The following is a 23,708-nucleotide window of genomic DNA, read 5'->3' on the forward strand; positions in this document are numbered from 1 at the left end:
GTTCTACTGTTTTCAAGCAGAGATTACAAGTGACAGTCTGGAAACTTCCCGTCACTGTAAAGCTGATGCAGATGGAAGGGGATTCAGTGGTGGAGCAGCTGTTTATTTGTGCTTCATGGAGAAATGAGAGAAAGTCTTTGGGGAAGGAGGACAATGATGCAGTCTGACACTCGCCACAGAAGTGCAACACTGTGTTTGCTCAGTGACTTGGATGGGTAGAAGTTTGTGGATTATTTAGAATGTTATTCTGTTTTTGACAGGCTTGAAAATATGCAAAGAAAATGAATGGATGATTATTACGCCTGTGTGGTAATTGCAAAAAATTGAATGACAAACTATGAATGCAAATATTTGATCTTAGTTTTGTAGGCATAAACTCTATGTTTGCTGCTGAGTCCACTGAGCAAAAAATAAAATGGCAACTGCCTATCTATTGGGTCAGTGTTTTAATTTAAAAATAATATGAGATTTCAGCTTTATATTGTTGCCAATCTACTGATACTTGTTTCTGTTTAATGTTCTCTTTGTAACAATTTAAATAAATGTTTACCTCTTTATTAGTAGATGGTCATTTGTTCATAATTTTTTGAGTATTTTAACCATCTGTTTCACATATTTACTTTTTCTTCCTTGTATTTTTTTAAAGTACCCCAAAATAACATTAGATTACTAGTAATCACATTACTATTCCCTTTTTCACAGTATTATTTTCTTTTATATTTTTATTCTTGTAAAATCCTTTCTCAATTTAATGTTTAATATTTGTGATTTTTGACATTAAATAGCGCAAAATTTCTCTGCACAATATTGTACTTTTTTGTTTTCATTATCAATTAACTGTAAAATAAAGTGTTGTAAGGATCAGCTAACGACATCCACATGTTCAATGGAGAAAGAGGCATTTTTAATGGGACACAACCAGAGATTCAGCCCCAAACAACAGCTTATGTTGACAATAGAACAGTGGCGAGCATTGAAGCATTGAAGAGAAAGCTTTGTCTGTGTGCTGATGTGCTGTTCAGCTGTTCTCTCAGGTAGTGAGACACAATGGTACCAGAGCACCCGGAACATGTGATGTCACCAACTGATATAAGAGGCCGTGAAGTGGCTTCAAAACAACAACAAGTCTGGAAGGAGACTGGCGACAAGATGAGAAACCTCATCCCAATGTTTGGTCTCTTTGCTCTGGCAGCAGTTCACTGCGGTAAGAGGAGCATGTTTACTCTGTCAAGAGATCAACATTTTGGCTATCTGACGTGAATTCACATCAATAATTTCATGTGGACATTGAATATTGACTTGCAGCTCTGTCAGCATCTCTGGAATCAGATGAGAAGATGGAAAAAGTCCACAAAGACGGTGAGAAGAAGAGCAAACGTGTCTCATGAAGTACAGTGGTCTGACATCTTTCTTTTTCATAGATGGGTTAACTAAACTGCTGAAAATAGGTAAAGTCCATTTTATTGTTTCTCATGTTATTAGTTTTCCTTCATATATATACTGTTTATATATATATAGTTAACTTTTACTGTTTTCTTCTCATGTCCTCCTCCACAGATCAGATGGAGTTTGAAGCAGCTCAGAGAGCTGAAGCTGCTCAGATGAATGGTGAGTTTCAGCCCAGGTCTTCCATCACAAACTGGACAGTGATGACTCCATGTCTTTGCAGTCACCGGCGAGCAGCAGGAGGACGGACGCTACCTGGGTGAGAAGATGTTCTGTCCATCGCCCTGAAAGTGACCAAAGGTTCTAATGAAACTTTCTCCTCTGGATCTCACAGAGGCGGATCGAGACGTCGCTGGTCAGTCATCTGATATGACTCACACACACCACTGTGATACACAGATTCTCATGCGCAGTTTTTTGCTTTCATCCTCATCACGCAGTATTCTCAGTATGTAAATGTAGACAAAAACTTTTTTATGGTAAGTCATGACAGTCATTTTTGTGAGTCAGATGATTTTACATTGAAATAAAATTTATTTGTTTTACATTTATTGGTAAATAGTTTTACATGTATTATTTTGTAAATGGCTGTTTTGGGGATTCCGCTAAAACAGATTTGCTTTATTTTCTATTAGATTATTTTGTGTACCTTTTGGGTTTAATAAATAAAGTTGTATTGCTTCCTACAGCTGTGAGATTATGCTGAGTGCCCTCTGACGCTAATCCAGATTAGCCGCGACCTGTTATGATATAATCTTTCTTTACAGTTTAAATTTAGAACTACAAAGTTTAAACATTCATTAGCGTTGTAATTATTATTGCTTGAGATTCCATTTTGATAAATTCACAGAGAAAGCAGGCAAAACCGCTTGAAACAAAAAACTAACTCGGGGTTCTTCTTGAACTCTGCAGTGGAGGAGCGCGCTGCAGTGGAGGTGACGACCACAGGTGAGTGACAGACAGGCGCGTCACCCTTCCGCGACCTCTGGCGACGTTATATAACGTGGTCTCCTCCTGCAGTGGGAGGCGCGGCGGCTGACGTCACGTCACATGGTGAGTGGGGCGGTTTGAGCCTGTAGGGGGCAGTAGCGAGACAGTTTTCAAGTCTCAAGCGAAGACACGAGCTCGTCTCTTCGTCCTCAGAGTCAGAGTCGTCAGAAGAAGCAGACGGTGAGCTCTCACTAACTACCCACCCAAATGTGTACAAAGTACAAGTTTTGAAAACTTCCGTTTTTTTCAGGGAGACAGAGACGTGGTAAGTGACTTCACCAACACAAGTGTTCGAGCAACCACACAACAGAAGAGCAGTTCAACAGCATGAATCAGGGCATTTGCTAATTTTGTCCTTGTGTTTTTTTTCCTCTTCTGACATAAAAAAAAAACAGACCCGTCTCTCTGTGACTCAGACAGACAGGCAGCAAACTGACATCATTGTGGTGTCAGAAACCATTTTTAGCATCTTTTTTAATAAACACAAAAATGACGACCTTCTCATTTCTAAATAAATATTCTATTCAAGTCTGTTTTAGACGTGAATTAACTTTTGTTTTGAACCACAGAACCAGACTTGAGGCTGTTGTATGGTACACATGGAGCACTATCCTCTAGTTCAGACAGACTTGGACTTGACTTTCAATGAGTGCTTCAATCACATGACTCTTTTTTTTTTTTTTTTTTTACAGAGCACCACGAGGATGTCACGGTGATCAGTTTGGGTAAACTCACTGGCTTGCATAACATTTACTTTCTAAGTACTCCGCCTCTGAGTGTTTTTGTCTCCACAGTGGAGGTGCGCGAGGACACAGTCAGTGTCGAAGGTGAGCCAGAACTGTTCACGTGACACTTGCTGGAAAACCGCAGCATTTTCCTACTGCAGTGATACATAACAGGGAGGTCTGACGTCAGAGACCTGGGAGGTCAGCACTTGACAATGCACAGTTGAATCTCAGGCCGCCAAACACCCGCAGAGACGGCCTGACTTTACGCTTAAAACGCAAACACAACATCTAAATACCACGAATGCAATTACGCATTTACGGCTGGGGATGGAGGATTTATTTATACAGCCCAAACAAGATGGTGGCGACCACAGACGCGACACAATCTCACTTCACTAGGCAGAAATAGAGTGCCTGGTTTGTTAACGGAAGCTCTGTTTGCCTCGTGTGTGCAGACAAATCCAGGACAAAAATCCAGGGCATGTAGGAATGTCTGTCCCCTGGTGCTTATTGAGATTGATTTCCTGCACCTATCATCTGATTCTGGTTATTTTTAAGATGGCTCTCATCTAAAAATACGCTGAGACGGATGGTTATTATAAAGGGGCCACGAAGTGACGAGTCATTTTTACTGAATCTTTTGCTTGTTCCTCTCTCAAATCTCCCTGCTTCAAAGAAGAACCTGTTTGACCGACTCTTATTTAAACACGACACCAAAGTCAAATTCTGAACCATTATTGATACGCTGCAATCGCTTGGTGCGCCACCTCTGACTGGACAAACTAGCTCAATCGTTGGATTGTTGCTGGGCAGGATGTGTGGATGTAAGTTGAGGGTGTAAGGGCCTGCACAAAAAAAAAAAAAAAAAAAAAAAAAAGCTACAACCCTCAGGCACCGGTTGATTCCTTCCTCCATTAGTTGCATTTCCACATTTTAAAAACATCTTTGAAGATGAAACTGGGTTTCGGACACAGTGATAATTAATCAAAATTCTCACTTTAATGATTCTTATTTCTGCCCAAACCCCTCCAGCAAACCTGAAACCTGATTGAATAATCTGTATATCTACAGGACTGAAAAAAAAAATCACTATTCAAATGACAATACCATCAAATCAATTCTAAAATATTTTCTATTATTTGTTTTAAATAAGGATGTGAAAGTGGAAAGTCAAATCCTCACATCAACCCAAATATATTTGAAACATTAATGACTAAAACATAAAAACGATTACATGTAAAATTAAAAATAAATTACAAAGATTTTGTTCTAATTGTATTTCATTTCTTTTTTTAATATAATTTGTTATTTAATATTTAATAGAGTATAGCAGTTGTTGATCTCTATATCTTTGTCAGGTTTATTTACAGATGTTTAAAATCAGAAGACTGAAGGGATGGTTGTTTTTCCTGGAGCATTGTTCTCTGCTTACTTCCTGGCATTTTGACTTGTAAAAACCCGACAGAACATTCTGACAATCCATCTTTTGTGTTCCATTGTGGGTTCTTGTCATATGAGGAAGTTCATGCATGACAGTGAGTCACACGTGTCACGGCAGTCATGTTGTGATTCATCTGTAGGTTCATGGAGCTCTGGAAAAGTACTGAATTGAGGTGTTTGTGTTGTAAAGCTAGCGTAAAAGAATCTGTCATCTGTCCGTTGTCCACCGCAGATGAGCTGGAGTGAGAGCAGTCAGCGGTTTGCAGATCCCACTGATCCACCGTCACTCAGCGTCATAACTTCCTGTTAATAATAAAGGAACCTGACGTCTGTCTGTCTGAGATCTTTGACTTGTTCTTGTCGTATCCTGAATGATAGGGCTCCTCTGGGTCATGCGCCCTCCTTAAGTTGCCCGAGCAGTTGGTAGCTCCTAAGATGGTTGTCCAACATACCAGCTGTGTGAAAAACAACTCTGCCATTATGGGTGTCGCTGGTGATGAGGTGGGACACAGGAGCAGTGGAGTGACTTGCCAGCTACTCAATGCTAGTAAGACCAAATAACTAGTGGTGAGCTGCCGGTGGAATTTATCACCAAACATTTTCATTGGAGGAGAAAACAGGACTGCAGTGGAGATGATAGACGGGGGACAAAATGGAGACCACACTCTCAACAGCTTTAAGACTCCACATCGGCGCGACCTCCACAGGATGAGCTCACAGTTAACTGCTCACCATCTACGAGCGGGTGAATATTTTTGTAATGATCCATCTTGTAACAAACCGCAGCGTATAAAAGTCATCTCTTGCCATCTTTGGGCCAAAGTGCAAAATCGTTGAACACCCTCTTGTGAATTTGTACAGAGGCATTAAAACCATTGCTTTTTATGAATACAGTATCACATGCAAGTGACTTTTAAAATATAAAATATATATATATAGTTGCAATATAATGAAGTAAAGTAAATGGTTAAACTGAACGACCTTGGAGTGTATGAATTACTGTGATATTATGGTAGCAGAGCACCAACTAGCAAAGGTTGACCCATTTAGCAACTAGCTAACAGCAAAGCTAGATATACAATAGTTATTAAATGTCCTCTGACTTAAGGCTGTCGGCAGCAAGTATTTGATACGACCACGTTGACTATTTTAGGAGTATTTCTTGTCCCTTAAAATACATCAGAATTGAAGGTAGATTTTGAAATGTATGAGACACATTGAGAATCTTTAAATGGAATGTGGTTTAAATTAAACACAACAAACCAACAATTTCTGTGCATTTTTAAAGTGTAATTTCATAGTCACACATGATGTCAACACTTTTTTTTCCTTTTTCAATTTTCTCTTACCCTCCTTTCTTTGGGTTTGACGGCCCCTCTCCACCGTCACAATATATAATCTGGCCCCTTAGGAAATTGAATTGCTCACCTCTGCTGTAAATATTTACACCACTCATTTTTTGTCAACAGGAGGAAATATGAAAATACTGAAATTTAATTGACAATATGAATAAAGCTTAAATATGCTCAGAACTATTTTCAAATTGTGACTGACACTTTTGCTCATGTCTGTGGGTCATCTCCAAAGAAGCATAGAACAATACAGAGCAACATGCAAATCAAGAAAGCAACACAAATATTTTCCCATTTTTATTTTCATTTTGTTTTTTTTTAACCCGTCGCCCCCATCATCCTAATTCTGTTGTGCATAAAAAAAAAAATCTTTGGTACCTAAAGGGAAAACAAATCAATTAAGGCAACTACAGCATCTACGGTTCAGAAATGCATTTAAGGACTGCAGCCAAAAATAACCACACGCAGGTGGAACACAACATAGGTCATCTCAAAACCAAATCTCCAAAGAGTTTTTTTAAAGCAATTTAAAAAAAGACAGACACAAGATTTTGGAACATGGATCATTGGAGGTGACTGAAAAAGCGAAGGCTGAAGTATCCCAATGCATCTGACCATCAAAATGATGCAATCAAGTTTGAACAGGAACTTTAAGGTCATGAACAAGTATTTTCCCACCAGAACGGACATTCTTTTAGACTACTGAAATTCAAGTCATTTATTTCCGGCTCTGCACTCTTCTAAAATGCAGAGACTGAGATGATACGTGAACTCAGGTTCTCTGCAATGCAGTATTTCACTTCAATATTCAGTCTGTACAAGTAGTGTTGATAGCATGGTTCAACAACTTTGATAATGTTGATATCAAATGTTAACTATGACAGGAACGTTTTCTCAAACATCCCCGGACATCAATGAAAGCAAACCATCACGATTGGGTAAAAAAAAAAAAATGATATTAAAAGAAAAATGTTAATAGAACAATACACACACTCCTGTTGAAATGTGTGGCACCTATAAAAAAAAAAAAAAAAAACTCTGCATCTGCACCTTCTGCAGGATACATTAGCATAAGACTAATACTGCATTTTATTGTTACACGAAATCAAAACTGTAATGATTAATATTACATAGTTGCAAAGTAAAAAAAAAAAAAAAAAAAAAAAAAAAAAAGAGTAAAAGAAAAAAAGTCGGTGGTGTACAAACTAAACAGTTGTCATGTGAAAAACAATCCAGCGCAAAGATATAACTTCTTAAAGTTGTGAGGCCCAAAACAGAGGAAACGGAAGATTCTGGTTGGTGAGCGAGTCAGTCAAGAACAGCAAGCCAGTCTCGCATGCTCCGTCAATCGTTTTCTACTCCTCGCAGCGTTGGCGCGATGCAAGACAAGATTTTGGACCCAGTCTTTTCTCCTCTTGTGGTGCACATCGAAGCAGCATCTCTCACCTGACCTCTCCTGGGGGACACCTCCTTTTTCTTGTTCATCCAAAGATGCCATGGATGAAGATTGCCATGATGGCTGCACTGATCAGCCCGGAAATGGGCACAGTCACAAACCAGGCCACGAAGATGTTCCTGAACAGACGCCAGTCCACCGCCTTCCTGGAGCGCAGCCACCCGACGGCCACCACGGAACCAACCTACAAATATTTGTTTATATTTAGTCATCACAAACTCAAAACGAAGCGGAGAAAGGCAACTCACTGACTCACGTTTACATGTTTTCAACGAGACCCCAGGGCGTTTAACCAACATCCAGTTTCAAGATCAAATTAAGAATGCAAACAAGCTCAACAGAATTTTATTCTCACTAAAAAAAAAAAAAATGGCCAAAATGCAAAGTTGGTAACAAACCAAACAAAAAAGGGCATTAGTGTCAGCTGCTCTTTATTTTCAGGATTTGCCAGCCCCAAACCTCCAGACATCCTGTTTACACCTCCAGACGACAAGGTCCCCTCCCATGTCTGCGTCAAATCCCCAAACCAGTGTGTGAGGCGCTTACCTTGCAGTGGGTGGTGGAGACAGGCAGACCAATGTTAGAAGCAACCACCACAGTGAGGGCAGACGCCAGTTCAATGCTGAAACCACTGCAGAGAGAGAGTCAGAGTGTGAGCACGGATGTGGGTATTTCACCATGTTGTCACTTGTCTGGCAGAGTTACCTGGAGGGGGTGATGGGAGTGAGGTCTTTGCCCATCGTCTGGATGACTCTGCGGCCCCACACCCACAGTCCAGCACATATTCCCACTCCACCGTACAACAGCAGCCAAATGGGCGTGTCTGCATTAGACATTACACTGCTGGTTGTGTAGATGAGCCACAGGGCAACCAGGGGTCCAATGGCGTTGCTGCACAGTGAAACATATACATCAATACCTCACCTCGACAAAGGCGGCGGTCGCAGTGGAGGACGGTGACATACCTCACGTCATTTCCTCCGTGGGCAAACGATCCGAAACAGGCGGTGAGAATTTGGAGGAACTGGAAGAGAGTCGACACTTCCGGCTTGTCCTCCTCGAGTCCGTCTTCATCCAGTGAACTTCGGCTGCTTCCAGGGTTGTCGTCGCCCATGTCCAGACTCGTGTCGCAGTCGCCCAAGGCATCGGGAGTTGTCTGCTCTGCCAGCGCGTTGCAGTAGCTGGTGTAACTGTCCATACGCACGCGCTTCCTGTCCTGGCCAGGTCCCGGGACCTTCTCTCCATCCTCGTTTGAACGCAGCCCACCATCCTTCTGTTTGAAGTCTGCATGCATGCCGATGATGGCCATGGTGTATGAGGTGTAACTGTTGTTTCTTCTGATTGGTCGGTCTCCTGCCTCGCCCATGCAGTCACCGACTTTAGCCAGGTGGAGCTTGTGCAGCAGGTCCTTGTAAAGACCCGAGTCCTTGTGGACTGTGTGGTATTGGCTGTAGCCGTTACTTGGCATTTGCGCGGGCCTGTTGTTGAACTGATCCTGGTGTTTCGATGCGACTTGGTTGGCAGAGCCGTTGCTGTGCTGGTTGTTTTCCTGGACTTGAGTGTTTAACTGTGGTAACTTGGGTACTGTGGAGGGAGACAGAAGCTTGTTAGAACAGCTTCCCGACCACCGTATTAACCAGGGGTCACCACACTGTTCCAGGAAGAGTGGGTGCGGGCTATTGTTCCAGCCAATCGAGCACACACCTGCACCCACTGCGGCCCTTTCTGGAACAGTTTGGTGACCCCTGGTATTAACTTTTCAGTCCAAAACCTTCATGATAACTGGCACTAACAAAACGTTTATAGCTTGGGCACTATGTACTCCACTGATTCACTTTGACAAGAACGCCATGTTCATGCCCCCCCCCCCCCAAAAAAAACAAAAAACCTACTTGTGTCGCTGTCATCTGCATCGTCAGAATCTCCAATGTCAAATGCCACCTTTCGCTCTTTCACATTCTCGGCATCATCACAGTCTCCGATGTCAAACGCCACCCGGCGCTGCTCAGGGGCTTCCTGGGGCTGGCCCGAGGAGTTCTGACCAACAGCAGCCGGCGCAGGCATCAACACCTCCTTAGCAGTCTGCTTCAGGATTGGACAGTGAGCCTCTTTCAGCGTCTTCTGCTCCATCAGGGGGCTCTCAGAAGGGCTGGAGGACTTGATATCTCCTATTAAGGGGGTGGGGGGTATTAGAATGAGAAATTGCTTCGTTCCACCCAGACAAACACCAGCACATGACATGTGTCTCATCTAAAGCAGTCGGGAGTCGTACAGATTATGCAACCACAGTGTAAAGAGAAACAGACAGTATGTTCTCAGGATCAGATAATAGTTTTACCCTTACAAACAAAACATTGATACTAAACTTGATGGCTCAAGTTAGGAAGCAATGAAACCAAACCTGGACGACTCAGAGCAACGCCTGCCTCTTTCACAATCTATTTAACTAACGCCAATGTTTTCTCACCAGATGACCGTAACCGGTCATGACCAGACATACAGCAGTCAGTCACCCTGGTGCCTGCTCTGGCTCACTCATGTGAAGCGCTGTGTCAGGCTACGAGTCAGCTGAGGGTTAATTTAGCAGCATGAGTTAAGGACCAATTAGTGGATCACCATGACCCAATTCTGTGTGCATGTCTGTTGCTTGTCAGATCCTGTCAGGCATACGCACATTCAACACCTGAAGCAAGAATCAGAGAAGGTGAACACTTACTTTCTATCTTTTTCTTGAGTCGAGGACAGACGACAAACCAGACGATTATGGCAGTGACGAGAGAGCAACCCAGTGAGATGAGCAGGGTTCCCCACCACGGGATCTTGTCGAATCCCAGCACTGATGGAACCAGGGCCACACAGACAGATACACAAAAGCAAATAGAGAGGCAGATTTAATAAACAAGGCAGCGGGTGCCACCCAGAAAACAGCTGGCACACTGACAAACCAGTTATGAATGAATTAAGGCATCAGGAGATATAAAGATTTAGATCACACCAATGTCTAATGAGGGGACTTTTTTAAAGAAATTCTGTGGCATTACCTCAGTTAGCATGTTTTGAGCAGTGATAAAATATCACCAAGGGTCAACAATGATTCACCAACACCTAAGTTACATTAAAGTAAATGAATGTTATGTATTTCAATTAAAAATTGTATCACATAAATGTAGTGGTTAAAGTCATTCCTCTTCCGGTATAAAACTCAAAAGGTGTTCGTACCCCTGCAAGTTGTTACACAAGTGTTACTATGACCTCTAACAACTGCACACCAACAATGAGTCCCATAAAAGGAAAAGTGAGTTTAAGGGAGAAGCAAGGAGGAGGAAACAAAGCAGTTATCAGAAGCAGTAAGGGGAAGTGTACGCCAAGACTGCAGTAAAGCTTCTGCAGCAAAGAAAGTCACAGTGTGCCGCATGCTGGCAGAAGGCAAACCCTTTATGTTCCCCCTGAGAGAGCAGTCATCTTTGTCACAGAGGGAGAGAGAGAGAGAGACCAGAAGTCAGCAGAGGAGTGTAGAAAACAAAACAAAATTCCAGCTCTATCTTTGCTCAAGCAGCTATGGCCTTGAATGGCTTGATAGATAAAAGAAAAAAAAGGGCCAAGGTTAGGCCCTTAGTCCTTCCCAGCCAGCACGATCAGTTGCAGGGCACAGTCTACCCTCTCGAGCCAGACAGATTCATGATGTAGCAAGAGACTGCGGCGCACCTAACTGCTGTTTATTTAGTTACATAATAGAAACATGGTCTCTCCAGCACAGGAAATGCAGAGGAGGAAAACCACAAGGTCACTAACAGCTGAGGCTTGTGTCCTTCACTGGAATATACCAGCACAAACTTGGTGAGACATCCTGAAACAGGTGTGGTTCCAACAAGTCAGTGGTCTACTGGTAACCACAGTACTCCCACACAAGGGGGCGGAGTGAGGGTTCAAATGAGTAATGAGTATGAATGGAGAGGAAATGGAATTTCACTGTACATGTGTCACCCATTCCCTGAAATTCCAGTCTGGTGTGTGTGCGTGTATTACAACATTACATGTGCTGTAATGCTGCTCCACCCACACCCATGAAAAATGACGACAGAAACAAGATGCAAGTTCAGCACCGAGGTAAAAAATGTATCACTAGTGAAGAGTTAAAATGTTCTTAAAAATGTAGACACACACAATTCTAAAGCATCCCTACGTTAAAAATATCCCTGTTTGACAGTGACAAATGAAAAAAATATCTTAAGGTAAACTGATATTTAATTTTACTGCCACATTTACTCAAGGATTAATTCACAAGCAGTAAAGGAACAGCAGTGGACAGATTTACAAGGTGTGAATAACCCAAGTGACACCAAGCTCCTTCTCCTCAGAGGACCAACAGCTGATCCCCGGTATCTTTGGTTTGAACTGTATTCATTTTACACTTGCTGACCCTGAGGTCTTTGGCACATAGATATATTTACGGGGTTCAAGAATGTGCTGTTGTATACCCGGTGTCCAGTCGCACTGCTGCAACACAGTCTCCACATTCGGGATTGAGTTCTAACAGACAATGGAAGAAAAATGTCCAGCCCTCCCTATATCCAAGAGTAGCTCTGCCATCTGCAAAGATTGAAATCGTGTGGCAGGAAAGCCTTTTGAAAACCCTCGGGTTAGCTCACTCAGGTTAACTCATTTAAGTCAAGACAGTTTAAAATGCCGGGCGCAAACTATATCTCCCTACTGCATCCATTTGTAAGTGTTAAGTGTAAGTGTTAAAAGTGTTCTCTAAAGTGTTTAAAATTTTGTTTAAAATGTAACAGCACCTTGGGAAATAATGAGGCACCCAAGTACAGGTCCCCATGTACAGTACGATTGGCTGTGCGAGACTTCACACCACTGTACAGAATGTGCCTGATTTAACAGGACTATGCTGGAACAGCAAGCGATCTCCTCTTTGAGTGTGTTGATGTGCTTGCACACATCATTGCACCATATCTGGGTATACTCTGGCCTGTAGCCGCCTTTTTACGGCCCAGGCCAGCTAACATCTTGAACAGTTAGGCCCTGTAGAGAGAAGAAAACAAAAAGGAGCGAAGGTTGCTCATTTAATAAGTGTTGCTTGTACTTTAAACGACACCAAATATTCAAAACATTTGAGTGCAACTTGTTAAAGCCTTAAAATAACAACCACTGTGCAGGAGAGGAAAAACACTTTACTTCTCTTTTGTTTGTCTCCTGTGTCGGCCACAGACATTCAAGGGGTTAAGTGCAATCCTATTTCCATTCCATACTGTTGTGCTCCTCCAAACCAAATTACATTTCAGCCATGACCCACATCGAACCACAGGCAAAAGTGCCCCAAAACATGTTAAAATAAACACATCTGCTGAGAGTAAACAGTCTGTTTAGGCCTGGAATGGGCAATGTGGGCTGTCTGAGGGAGCGGTTTATTTTAGGCTTGTGGTTGTGGCCAAGCTCGCACATCCAAGTGAACTATAACAAAGACACTCACTTGAAGCCCCAGTGAACATGATGGAAAACAGGTTGATTCCCATGGTTATGGCATAGAAGACAGGCAAGGCCTTCAGTCCATTTGGTACCGGATCTTTCTGCAGGAAAGAGGCGTGATGATCAGGAAACCAATTGTGTAAACAAAGAATTGAACAAAGAACTGTACTAAAGAAGCTCCGACAAATATTCCACCATAATATTTAGAACATTGACACACGTCACATGATTTATAATAACCTAAATAATAACAGCAATGGCTTCAAAATGGCTTACCTTATGCAAAATGAACATGCGGACAAAGTAGAACACAATGGCAGACATTATGCCAGACAGAAGAGGACTGAGGAACCAGGACGCAACTGTGAAAGAAAATGAGAAAGTGCTTCACTAATAACACTGAGGGTATTAAAAACACATTCTAAAAAGAAGCCTGACACAAAAAAAAAACCAGATTCAGTTTTATGGTGGCAATACCCGTTCGTGGTTATAGCAGGACGTGAGAGAACCATAAAACATGACACTCAGTTATTATAACTTAACATGACGTTGTTTGCTAGACAGGTTTCAACTATCAATAAACCAACCCTATTGAAGAAAAGAAAGTTGCAAGTGAGCTTCTGATCAACATTTATCAAAGTCTGAAAAGAGAAAATTGCTTTAAAAAAAAAAAATCACAATGAGTTTAATCGCTTTAAAAATATCTGACAGTTGTGCTGCCTGCCAAAAAACAAGGCAGGTGCTAAGCTGGATCGGTGAGTCATATGATGTTTGCTTACTTTACTGTCTGTTTCCTTTATATGTTTGTTTTTAAACAGTGTTGTTTAAGTTGAACATTCATGCACATGATGACCACAAGCAAAGACAAAGGCAACGTTAACCTTGAAATCAAAGGACTCCATGTACCAATATATTTAGACAAAAGCATAAACTGTCTGACATCAATAAAGTATAATGAGTCAGTTAACCTAGATTGCAGACCTGACTGTTGTAGCGCTCCAAATGACTGCAGTCTTTCAAATAATTTCATCATCATAATGAACGAGCAGATTAAGCCAAACAATGAGAACATTGGGAACACTGGACTCACCAATACGGAGAAGTTCCAACCACCTGACTCCCTGTTGTCCTCTAGCAACCAGAGAGAAGCCAATAGTAGCACCAACAATACAGTGTGTTCCAGAGATGGGCAGCTTAAGGAAGGAGGCTGCCAGCTGCCACACAGCCGAGCCTATGGTAAATCATTTCATTACAAACAGCAGTGCAGTCTCCAGGTTACAAAAAACATTTTAAATGTCTTTGTACGATGAAACCTGATGCTAGTGGATCTGTAGGTGTTCATCATACTCACCAACCATCGCACTGACGGATCCAGCCATCAACACATGCTCCGAGCCGTTGTACATGCCTACATCAATGATACCCTTCCGGATGGTTTCGCTCACTTTGGCCCCAAGAAGTACAGAGCCCAGCGTTTCAAAAATTGTGGCCAGTACACAAGCTTGCCGTAAGGTGACCACCCCGGAACCAACGGCTGTGCCAAATGAGTTGGCAACATCATTGGCTCCAACAGAAAAGGCCAAGATGAAGGCAATGATAAAGCCAACAATCAATAGCCACATGTAGTCTGTCAGAGCAGAAGGGGCTGCTACAGTGGTGGTAGCCAGCGTGGTGGCTAGTATCACCGAACGTGCGGTTGCGATAGAAACCATTTTTTGCAAGTATCAAGCAACTTCTTTCACAATCTTAAAGGGTATGAATGCCTGTCAAAGGGGTGACTAAACTATGTTTTTGATCTAAATAGAAGTTAGAAAACTATAGAGGTATGAGTTAAAAAAATAAATAATGTGTCTTGTGATCCACCTGTTCAAAACAGGATTTAACAGTGCAAATTAAAAAGATATGGGATGTACAAGACAGGATGTACAAGGTAAAGAGAGGTAGCAAGGGGGCTTATTGCTATCCTGTAATTGTACTGCAATTGTTGATGTTTCTCTGTTGCTGAGCAATCACACAGAATGAGCAGCGGGCCATTGTGTCAATGTAACTGCAGAAGGGCAGGTATACATCCTGGGGAAGAGAGAAAATAGGTTAATTTGCTGTTGCACAAAGATTATTCGAGATTACAGTACTATACTGTTGTAAATTATGCCACGGATTAAGACTTATTAGTGACAAACTCTAATCTCTCCAGTTTTTTGAGAGGCATACATTGACAACATGGCTGAACAGAAAACCAGAAGAAAAAAAAATACACCATGTGTTAGATTATAATGATATGGTTTGTTATTTCTAGTAGTACTTGACTGTATACCGTTTGTCAAGCAATGCCTTGAAACATTATAAAGTTTTTAATAGGAAGTTTCTATAAATGCTGAATGGTACTTCCGCCTTTTAAAAATAATACCAGCACGGTTACTTTCTTATTGGAAAGAAAATGTTGGTAGCAATATGTAATGGCGTATTACAAGATTATTAAACGATGCGTGTCTGGCTCAGGCATTACGGTAGTTTTCTCCGTGGCACGTGTCGTCATCCATTCAAGGAACACACCAAGCGCCTTCTCCTCACGAGGCGATCAAACGACACGCTTTAGAATATTTTCGTCTGTAATAGAACTCTACGTTGTCGCCATAGTACCCATAAACCTTTCTGTTCGTATTCACCGCAGGATTCTGTTCTCTTGACGTCGTTTTTTTTCGGTAAAAGCATACGCAACCGGATGTGACTAAACGTAGGGAGCTCATGTGCGGATGCGGCAACTGGCAGTGTGAGCCGTCTCTGCTGCTGTGGGCTCAATGACAAACGTTCACGACACATTAAGAAAGCCAAGGTTGAGCACAACATAAAATGCAACATCTCAATCCTCACTACATCAAACATTTCAGCAAAGAGAACTTGCAGCAGATTATAAATGGGGCCCAGCAGTCGACATCAGTTACTCCATACTTCACATTACTGGTTCCACCGGCGTCGGTGAGGACGAGTCACTCGGCTCATGTGAGCACGCATTTGCATCCTGCGTTGCTAACGCTAGCCTTACATCACGGAGCCCACACCGCCGACCACAGCGCTCAGACACAAACGCGCATGACACTCGTTAACCAAGTGAGAGTTGAAGGTTTACTTACCACACGTTGAGCTTGTCAGTCCGGTGAAGAATAGCATCTACAAGCTAGTAAGCTAATTAGCGCGGGCGCGCTCACCGTTACGAGAGCGCGCGCGGGATAATGAAAAATAGATCCTGAACCGAGTTCTACCGTCAAAGAGCGCGACTCTGGTTAGAAACAGAGTCTCCGGTTAAGCTTCGCCTCAATCGCTCCTGATATGAGGTAAAACAGCCCCAGAAAGCTCTGGCCGGATGAATGGGTGTCAGCCCCGCGTGTGGAAGCCACTGGAGCCGGCGGTGAATGGACGGCGGGGGGGAGGAGCGTTTTCTTTATTGTCAAGCGACGCCCTCTACGAGGCCCCACCTCCGCCCGCGACACTCTGTCTCCCGCTGCACTCGATCTGTTTGCGCTTCATTCGTTGCTGAGGTCTACGCGACGTACTAAAATAATGTCCCTTGGCGAAGCACCTTGTAGAATTTAGAATTTGAATTCCGTAATGTGGGTCAATATCTTGTGCGAAACATTTCACAATACCACAAGGTTACAGTTTAAGATATATACCGGATATTTATAAAACAGATGTCTGGTCAAACACAACCATTTATTTATCCTACCGCAGTAGACATCACCATTAAAGAAAACGGATCAAATGAATGGGTTTGGTGAATGTGGGAAATGGAGCCATGAAGAGTATTGGTGTGACAATGGCTGGTGAGCAAGAGTTTATGGTGGAGGAAGTTGACTTGCTGTGGCAACACCTGATGGGAAATATCGAAAGACAAAGAAGAAGAAAGAGCAAGAGCTGCAACAGTGTTGCTTCCCAGTCCTTAATCCTTCGTATATGTAATGGGAAAGAACCACTAAGTGACTACTTCATAGAAAGTTGATGAAGGTGAACAAGGAGCTGCATTAGTATGTATTTCAAATGTACCAATTATTATGACATGCAATGACAAGAAAAAGTAAAGTTGGGTCACTCCTGAATTGTGTTGACTGGGATGATGTTTTTTTGTCATTTGAGTGTTGTTGAGACCCTCCTCTGCTTTCTCTTAAGATTTGACTTCACAAAGACTATACTCAATATTGGTGGTGAAAACATATTCATATTTAAAAAAATCAAAGTTGTGACATAAACGACATCTAACTACTGTGCCTGCAACTGCTCACCATGATTTGTCTTTGAGATATGGATTATATTTTGAATAAATAGCACATATACATCTAACTTGCCCGATAGTGTTAAAAAATAAATTGCTTAGCCAGCTTTTTCCCCATTAATTGTGCTCAACTGTGGTCCATGCACAGTATGGTGAAAAAGAATATGTGGCTTGTTGTCTGTTAAGATCAACGTGAAGGAATCAGTCAAATATAAATTATGCTTCAAAACTTGTTGAACCCAAAACAGCCTAAACAATAATTAGACTTAACGCTCACACTCAAACAAACATAATAGCTGTTTTCATTTCTACTCGCTCTTTTGTTCTGCAGCAATTGAAATGCATTCCACTGGAGTTCTTATGTAAGTGTGAGTTAGGAGTGAGACACATTTTGGGACACTTTTTAGGTGGCGTCCTGTCAGAAGCTTTGTGTAGGGATTCAGTTTACACAAGTACCGACCAATACTCTGTGTACATTTTCAAAGTAATATGATACGGTGCCATGGAGCTCATGCTTGGTGAAAGGAATGTTTAAATTTACTGCAGACGTATAGGTCAGTGTTAAATTTCGCCAATAGTAGTGCAAATGTTTGACCCTTAAATTAGGGTCTGAATTACGATCGTGTCATGTAGTAACAATTGTATATGAGAAACCTCCTTAACGGAAATCCATCATCTTTTTCTTAAACTAAATGTAGAAATAAAAATCAAAATACCTCATCTCACATATTAACAAGCATATTTTGTTTAACCAATGTTCTGCACATCCTAAGTGATTTAAACCCCTGGGAGGATGTATATATGCTGTATCTTATTTCTATGTATGAATGTAATGCCAATGCAGAGAAATCAGTAAAATACTGCTTGAAAACATTTGCTTCCCTTCGACACAGAAGCGAGTGTTGTGATTTCAACAGATTCCTGGACCTTGTGAGTCCATCACATGACAACAGGTTTCAGTGATGTCAGAGATAACTTGCTTTACAGTTGTGAACTGTCAGTATATTGCAGTACGTTTCTATTAATATGACCACAAGTTTTCTCTATCCGTTACATCTCAAAATATATGTGCTATATCATATGCTACTCCTTACTGACTGTAACCCAGTCACAAGATAATATGAGAATGTCATGATCTATGAAGAAACTTCTCAGTAATATTAACGTTCTAGTTTCCACCGGTTCCACGTGTAATGCTTGAACAAGCACAGTGAGTCTCTTCAAGGTTAAATACGGACAGGCCGCTTCGTAGCTAAACAGCGCCATCGGTTGGATGTAGTGTTACATCACAACACGATCTTGAGGCCATTTGTCCTTGTCTCTTACGGTTTACGTTGAAGAAATATCGTGGGTGTAGAAAAAAACAAAGTAAAAAGGACATGAAGAAGAAGCGTTGTCATTAAAAACTCGTGTTGTGATGCAAATGTGTGTTTCCATGTCATATCTTAGTCATTAATCTCTTTCACTGCTTGTTTGAGAAGTTGGTCCCGGGTCATAACCCGGGTTGATTGTGGCCAAACACGGGATTCTTGTGTTTTGGACGAAGACGTGGACAGATGAAAGGCAAATTCTGCAGACAGGTGTTCAATGAAAGAGCTCACCACCACTTGACATCAGTACAGACACACATGCTGTCTGCTGATCCAATCCTGAATGACTTGGGAAGTTGCCTATCAAAAGCGCCAAAGTATGACGTATGGCCAATGAACGTCAGACCTGAACCCTGGTCGGGCGGGACTTCCGTGTGGGCGTGCGGGAGAAGCTAGGAAGAGGACGAGGTCATATGCGCTGTGCTACAGTTTGAAAACGTGGGCTGCGCTTTTCAGGTGGAATATTATTACATCACAGTTTATGATGTCAAGACGTTTGTAGATAGCTTGTCAGACCGTTGGCAGATGGTATATCTCCTTGGGCACATGTTATTCTAGACAGTCAACTGTCCAGCAGGCTCGAACACACGGTCATGTTCAACTCCGTCCCACGACGTCCGATCTGTGAGGTCGGTGTTACTGCCATGAGAATTCAGTCCATGTCGTTCAGGCGGACTGTGGAGGACGGCGGCGGGCTTCTATGGAAGCTGGGCAAGGGTCCGGGCCTCTGGCTGTCATGGTTGCAGAGAGCTAATCTTTGCACCAGCGAGGCTAAAGGAGCGGGACGCAAGAAGAAAGATTTGTTGTCGATTTTCATGGACCACTGTGGCTTTGTAACAGGCCAGCGCATACGGCGTGCCTGTCAGATTGGGGAACTATACTCGAACCTGTACTCGGACCGGACCAAGTGGACCCTGGTGGGCAGCATATGGCGCCGATTGCAGAGCAAGCACGCCCCGACCGGCCGACTGATCGCGGCCCTGGCCGGCGTCTTCATGTGGGACAACGAGAAGATCAAAGACGAGGAAATACACAGGTTTGCACATTTCTGTCAGCTCTAGTGTGTTTTGTTTCTATCGAGCTTTGCATCTTGTTACCAGACACCAGCCTGGGGGTCTTGGTTTGCACGCCGTACCGCAATACTCAACGGCAAGTTTGTTAAACCTCTGTTTTGTGCAAGTTCCGGGCTCGGTCCTTCATGTTAAAGTCGTATGTGGCAGAAGTTGGGAACAAGTCAAAGCAAGAGTGAGAGAAAAAGTTCAGAAACAACTGAGTTCTTAATTCAATTCTGCATGATCACTGGATAGTGAGAGAATGACAGAACACTGATCACTGTGGGACGTGTGCACCAACACAAGTATAAACTATGATGTATGAAGAGGCAAATCATTCAACTCCATAAGAGGAACCGTCTTACAGATAACTGCAGTTTTATGTAATGAATACTTTGTAAGGTGAATCATGTGGAATGACAATCATTTCTTTACTGTCAAGTGCGCACATCAGTCCTGAAGTCATGCTTCATCTCTGACTTTCAAAAGCCTTTCAAGTAAAAATCCAACTATGTGATAATATGATCTAAAAAAAAAAAACAACTGTGAATAATTGTTGCAAACCTATTTTGTCTCTGCAGATGTGGACTCGAGCTTGAGGCTTTGGAAGCTGCAAAAAACACAAATTCGCCGTCTCGTCCAGCAGCTGGGCAGCTAGACTCTGACTGGGAAGTTGTGATTGAGAAAAAGGACTTTAAAGTTTGGAAGCGCCCGATTGCTAACAGTCACCTTTATGAATACAGAGGTATGACAATGTGCATGTGGAAGAACCTGCATTTTTTTGCTGTTCAGTTGAAAGGTTTACCTGAATTTGTTTGTTTCGTTCCAGTTTTGGGATCCTACAATGATGTTACTCCGAGACAGTTCTTCAACGTGCAGGTACTCATACATGTGGCTGAAGTCTTTAAATTAGAGCAATAATAAGAGGAACATGGATTACAAGGGTGGATTAAGCCATCGTTGTGCTTCAAACAAAAAAAGTGAATGGAACAAAAGAACCAAGCTAATCTTGAGGACAAATGTAGTGAATGCAAGGTTCATATTTTGGTCAAGTTCTTGTGCAATGTTTGTTCCCTTGGTGTCCTTGTGTTTCGACAGCTCAGGACAAAAGCATTTAAAACACCCTGTGCGCTATATTAAGCTTGCCCTTCACTCAGGTTTTACCTTTCCCCTAGTTGGATACCGAGTACAGGAAGAAGTGGGATTCTCTGGTCATCAAGCTGGATGTGGTGGACAGAGATGTGAACACAGGGTCCGAGGTGGTGCACTGGGCCACCCACTTTCCTGTAAGACCTGTGTCTCCAAGAGAGGACATGGATAATCCAGATTATTATTATTTTGTTTTTAGAATTGATTGATCTTTCCATTTTATCTCTCGCAGTATCCCATGTACTCCAGGGACTATGTGTACGTGCGTCGCTATGATGTTGATATTGATAACAATCTGATGATCCTGGTGTCAAGGTGGGATTTTATAAGGCATTCCTGAAATACCTTTTCTCACTGACCCTGAATGTAATAGCTCTAATTTCAATCTTTGCACTTCAGAGCCGTGCAGCATCCACGAGTTCCCGAGACGCAGGATTTTGTCCGAGTTCATTCATACCAGTCAAAGATGGTCATTCGTCCCCACAAGTCCTTCGACGAGGTTTGTTCAACTTTGCTCCCTTTGCACAGATGAAGCATCAAGGTCAATACTTAAACTTGCTTTCTTTTCTAGAATGGATTCGACTACCTGCTGACATACAGCGACGACCCTCAGACAGTCTTTCCTCGGTACTGTGTGAGCTGGATGGTGTCTAGTGGTGAGTTTAGCTGACAGTTTGAGGCTCGATAAGTAAGAGTTTGTGAGTTAGATCTTTGAACAAATGCTGTGAAAGATATTTATTTGCAAACGGTGAAAGACATTTAAAATGGATTCTCAAAAATGAAATGTCATCACAGAACAATACATCAAAATAAAGACTCCTCACTCAGTTTTTGACAGTTCGTGGTGCAAGTTAGCAGATTTTTATGGTTGAGTGTGTTGAGTGTCTCTGTTGGTGTTTCTGAGCCGCATTATTCGAGCTGTCTATTGTCTGCCTTCTACGGAGAGGCATGAAGGAGTCACAGTGTCCAGTGAATCACTTGACTCTCTAGTGTTGTATATTCAATACTAGTCAGTACTTTCATTTCTGCTGCTTGACTCTAATGTGCTTTCTTTGCTGCATGCTTTCAGGAATGCCTGATTTTCTGGAAAAGCTGCACACAGCTGCCTTGAGAGCCAAAAACCTGGAAGTCGGCATCCAGGACTATGTTAGCGTTATTAAGTCAAGCGACATGAACCGGCAGGTGAACCAGGAGCGTCACCCTGGAGAGAACACCCACACAGGTGGACCTGGCCAGATCTACGCTTGAACATTGCGTTTATATAGTCTGAGTCATGTTGGTGCATTTTTCATTTGCACTTGATCCAGAATTGAACCCTCCAAACCCAATTTTTTTTTTAGTGTGTCGTCGATCAGTTGTCTCAAGAAGCAGCAGTCTTTTTCTCAGTCAGTTCACTGCTGCCACCAGAGTCTTTTTTTGACTGCTCAGTTAGCACTTTTATACGTAGCCAGCTAATGCCATACAATGACTTTTTGACGTCTTCTGTTAGCTTTGTTATACAACAGGTGTTAAAGCCCGAATTCCCGACAGAAGTTTCTGCCAAAGCACTGTGTACAGGGCTTCCATTCTTTGCCAAGGCTCAACTAAAATGATTTTTCTGTAGGGTCGCTGTTGGATCAATCTGATTTCAACAAGTTTCAACAAAAGGAGGAGTTTTTTGGCACTTGCCGAAATGAGAACGCTGGTTCAATTTCAAAGCGACTCACCTCTTTGCTGCCTGAAATATACCGAATGGGACTGAAATGTTCATCATTAAAAGAAAGCTAATGTTTGAAATGTTACACATGTTTTGTCCAGTACAGTGCAGGTCTCATCGTCTGTTCAGTGTTGACAAAACAGCCTTCAGCAGATAAACCAGTCCTTCAACATCAGGGGCAAAGTGTCTTAAAAACAACCACACAAACCCTCAGATACTAATGCACTTCTGTTTATGTTGGTTCCACGTTCTAATCCTGGCTCAAAAGAATGCTCATGATAATCTGCTCCTCCCTATTTGCACTTGAAATAGAAAATGAAACGATAACATTTCACATTAATTTCTGTACATTTTTTTATATGGTTTGCTCTGAATTAGCCTCAGTCTCAACACATGCCTGGACTGTCTCTGCACGCTTATCGATCATCTACATGAAGCTGCACATCAGTGTGATCTCAAATCTCCCCCCCGTTGTTTCTGTTCTTCCATTGTCAAGTGTGTTCAGATGGCGTTTCGGATACATTTGCCTACATGTACAAGATACCATTTACAGCCTAAAAATATTGCAAACCAGCTTGATACCATAAGACACATCAAGTGATCTAACATGAGAAGGAACAAACATTCGATCCTTTCATCTCATTGTTGGATGAAACTGAGACTGAAGATGTTCATACTGTGTAAACATAGCTAATGTTTCCTATGTGTCACCTGCGAATGTACTGCTCGGGTTTCTGTGTGCGCAGTATCTCAAGGATGTTCACTCCTTCAGAAATAACCTTGGGGTGATGATCATGGTGTGACGATATGAGATGATGCGCGTGTAGCTGTGTGAACTAATGAAAGAATAAAGTGATCTTCACATGAATGAAGTCTGGGTCTGTCCGATCTGAATCAGAAAATGTTAGAAGTCTAGGGGGTTTGTCAAACTAAATGTGTCCATAATGTTTCCCTATGGAAAAAAGCAACACAACTTGAATGAAGTGGTTTGGTGTCTAGTCCTGTTTACTACAGTGGAACGATGGCTATGGCCTTTTATTTGATTATAGTGTAATGTGTAAGATATTTCACGAGAGACCGGAATGATCGGATCAAATATTTAAGAAATGTGTCATGAAAGCACTTTCACAATTTGTAGACATCATCATATATTTTAATTCAGATCTGATTTGTTCTATATGTAAATAAAAGTGCTCATCATTAGATGATAGGTTGTGTTATGTCGACTGTTAAAATGTGTCCCTGTCACGTTTTTCTCGATCAATATCAATCATTTTCTTGAAC

At 42.1% G+C, this 23,708-nt stretch overlaps 2 protein-coding genes across 4 annotated transcripts; one reads left to right on the forward strand and one right to left on the reverse strand.

Annotated features, from left to right (window-relative positions):
- Positions 1–1,109: 1,109 nt before the first annotated feature.
- stard7 (StAR-related lipid transfer (START) domain containing 7) lies at positions 1,110–23,299 on the forward strand. Of its 3 annotated transcripts, XM_053854953.1 has the most exons (20): positions 1,110–1,204; positions 1,306–1,359; positions 1,422–1,448; positions 1,558–1,608; positions 1,670–1,705; positions 1,781–1,801; positions 2,359–2,394; positions 2,467–2,499; positions 2,590–2,616; positions 2,687–2,701; positions 3,129–3,161; positions 3,231–3,263; positions 19,368–19,563; positions 20,161–20,324; positions 20,409–20,458; positions 20,755–20,865; positions 20,961–21,043; positions 21,128–21,227; positions 21,300–21,384; positions 21,798–23,299. In XM_053854953.1, exons 1-20 carry the CDS (start codon positions 1,150–1,152, stop codon positions 21,974–21,976), a joined length of 1,389 nt encoding a protein of 462 aa, XP_053710928.1. In that variant the 5' UTR covers positions 1,110–1,149; the 3' UTR covers positions 21,977–23,299. The 3 variants fall into 3 exon arrangements, with proteins under 3 accessions (XP_053710928.1, XP_053710936.1, XP_053710944.1); XM_053854961.1 differs by lacking the exon at positions 2,687–2,701; XM_053854969.1 differs by lacking the exons at positions 2,590–2,616; positions 2,687–2,701.
- On the reverse strand, positions 6,241–16,293 carry slc20a1b (solute carrier family 20 member 1b). The gene is made up of 11 exons (XM_053854941.1): positions 16,022–16,293; positions 14,242–14,960; positions 13,981–14,121; positions 13,167–13,252; positions 12,895–12,991; positions 10,129–10,248; positions 9,305–9,580; positions 8,378–8,996; positions 8,118–8,303; positions 7,959–8,043; positions 6,241–7,596 (listed from the first exon to the last, which is right to left on the reverse strand). Exons 2-11 carry the CDS (start codon positions 14,600–14,602, stop codon positions 7,438–7,440), a joined length of 2,130 nt encoding a protein of 709 aa, XP_053710916.1. The 5' UTR covers positions 14,603–14,960; positions 16,022–16,293; the 3' UTR covers positions 6,241–7,437.
- Positions 23,300–23,708: the final 409 nt, after the last annotated feature.

The sequence above is a fragment of the Synchiropus splendidus genome, chromosome 1 (assembly GCF_027744825.2).
Source record: "Synchiropus splendidus isolate RoL2022-P1 chromosome 1, RoL_Sspl_1.0, whole genome shotgun sequence".
Taxonomy (NCBI): domain Eukaryota; kingdom Metazoa; phylum Chordata; class Actinopteri; order Syngnathiformes; family Callionymidae; genus Synchiropus; species Synchiropus splendidus.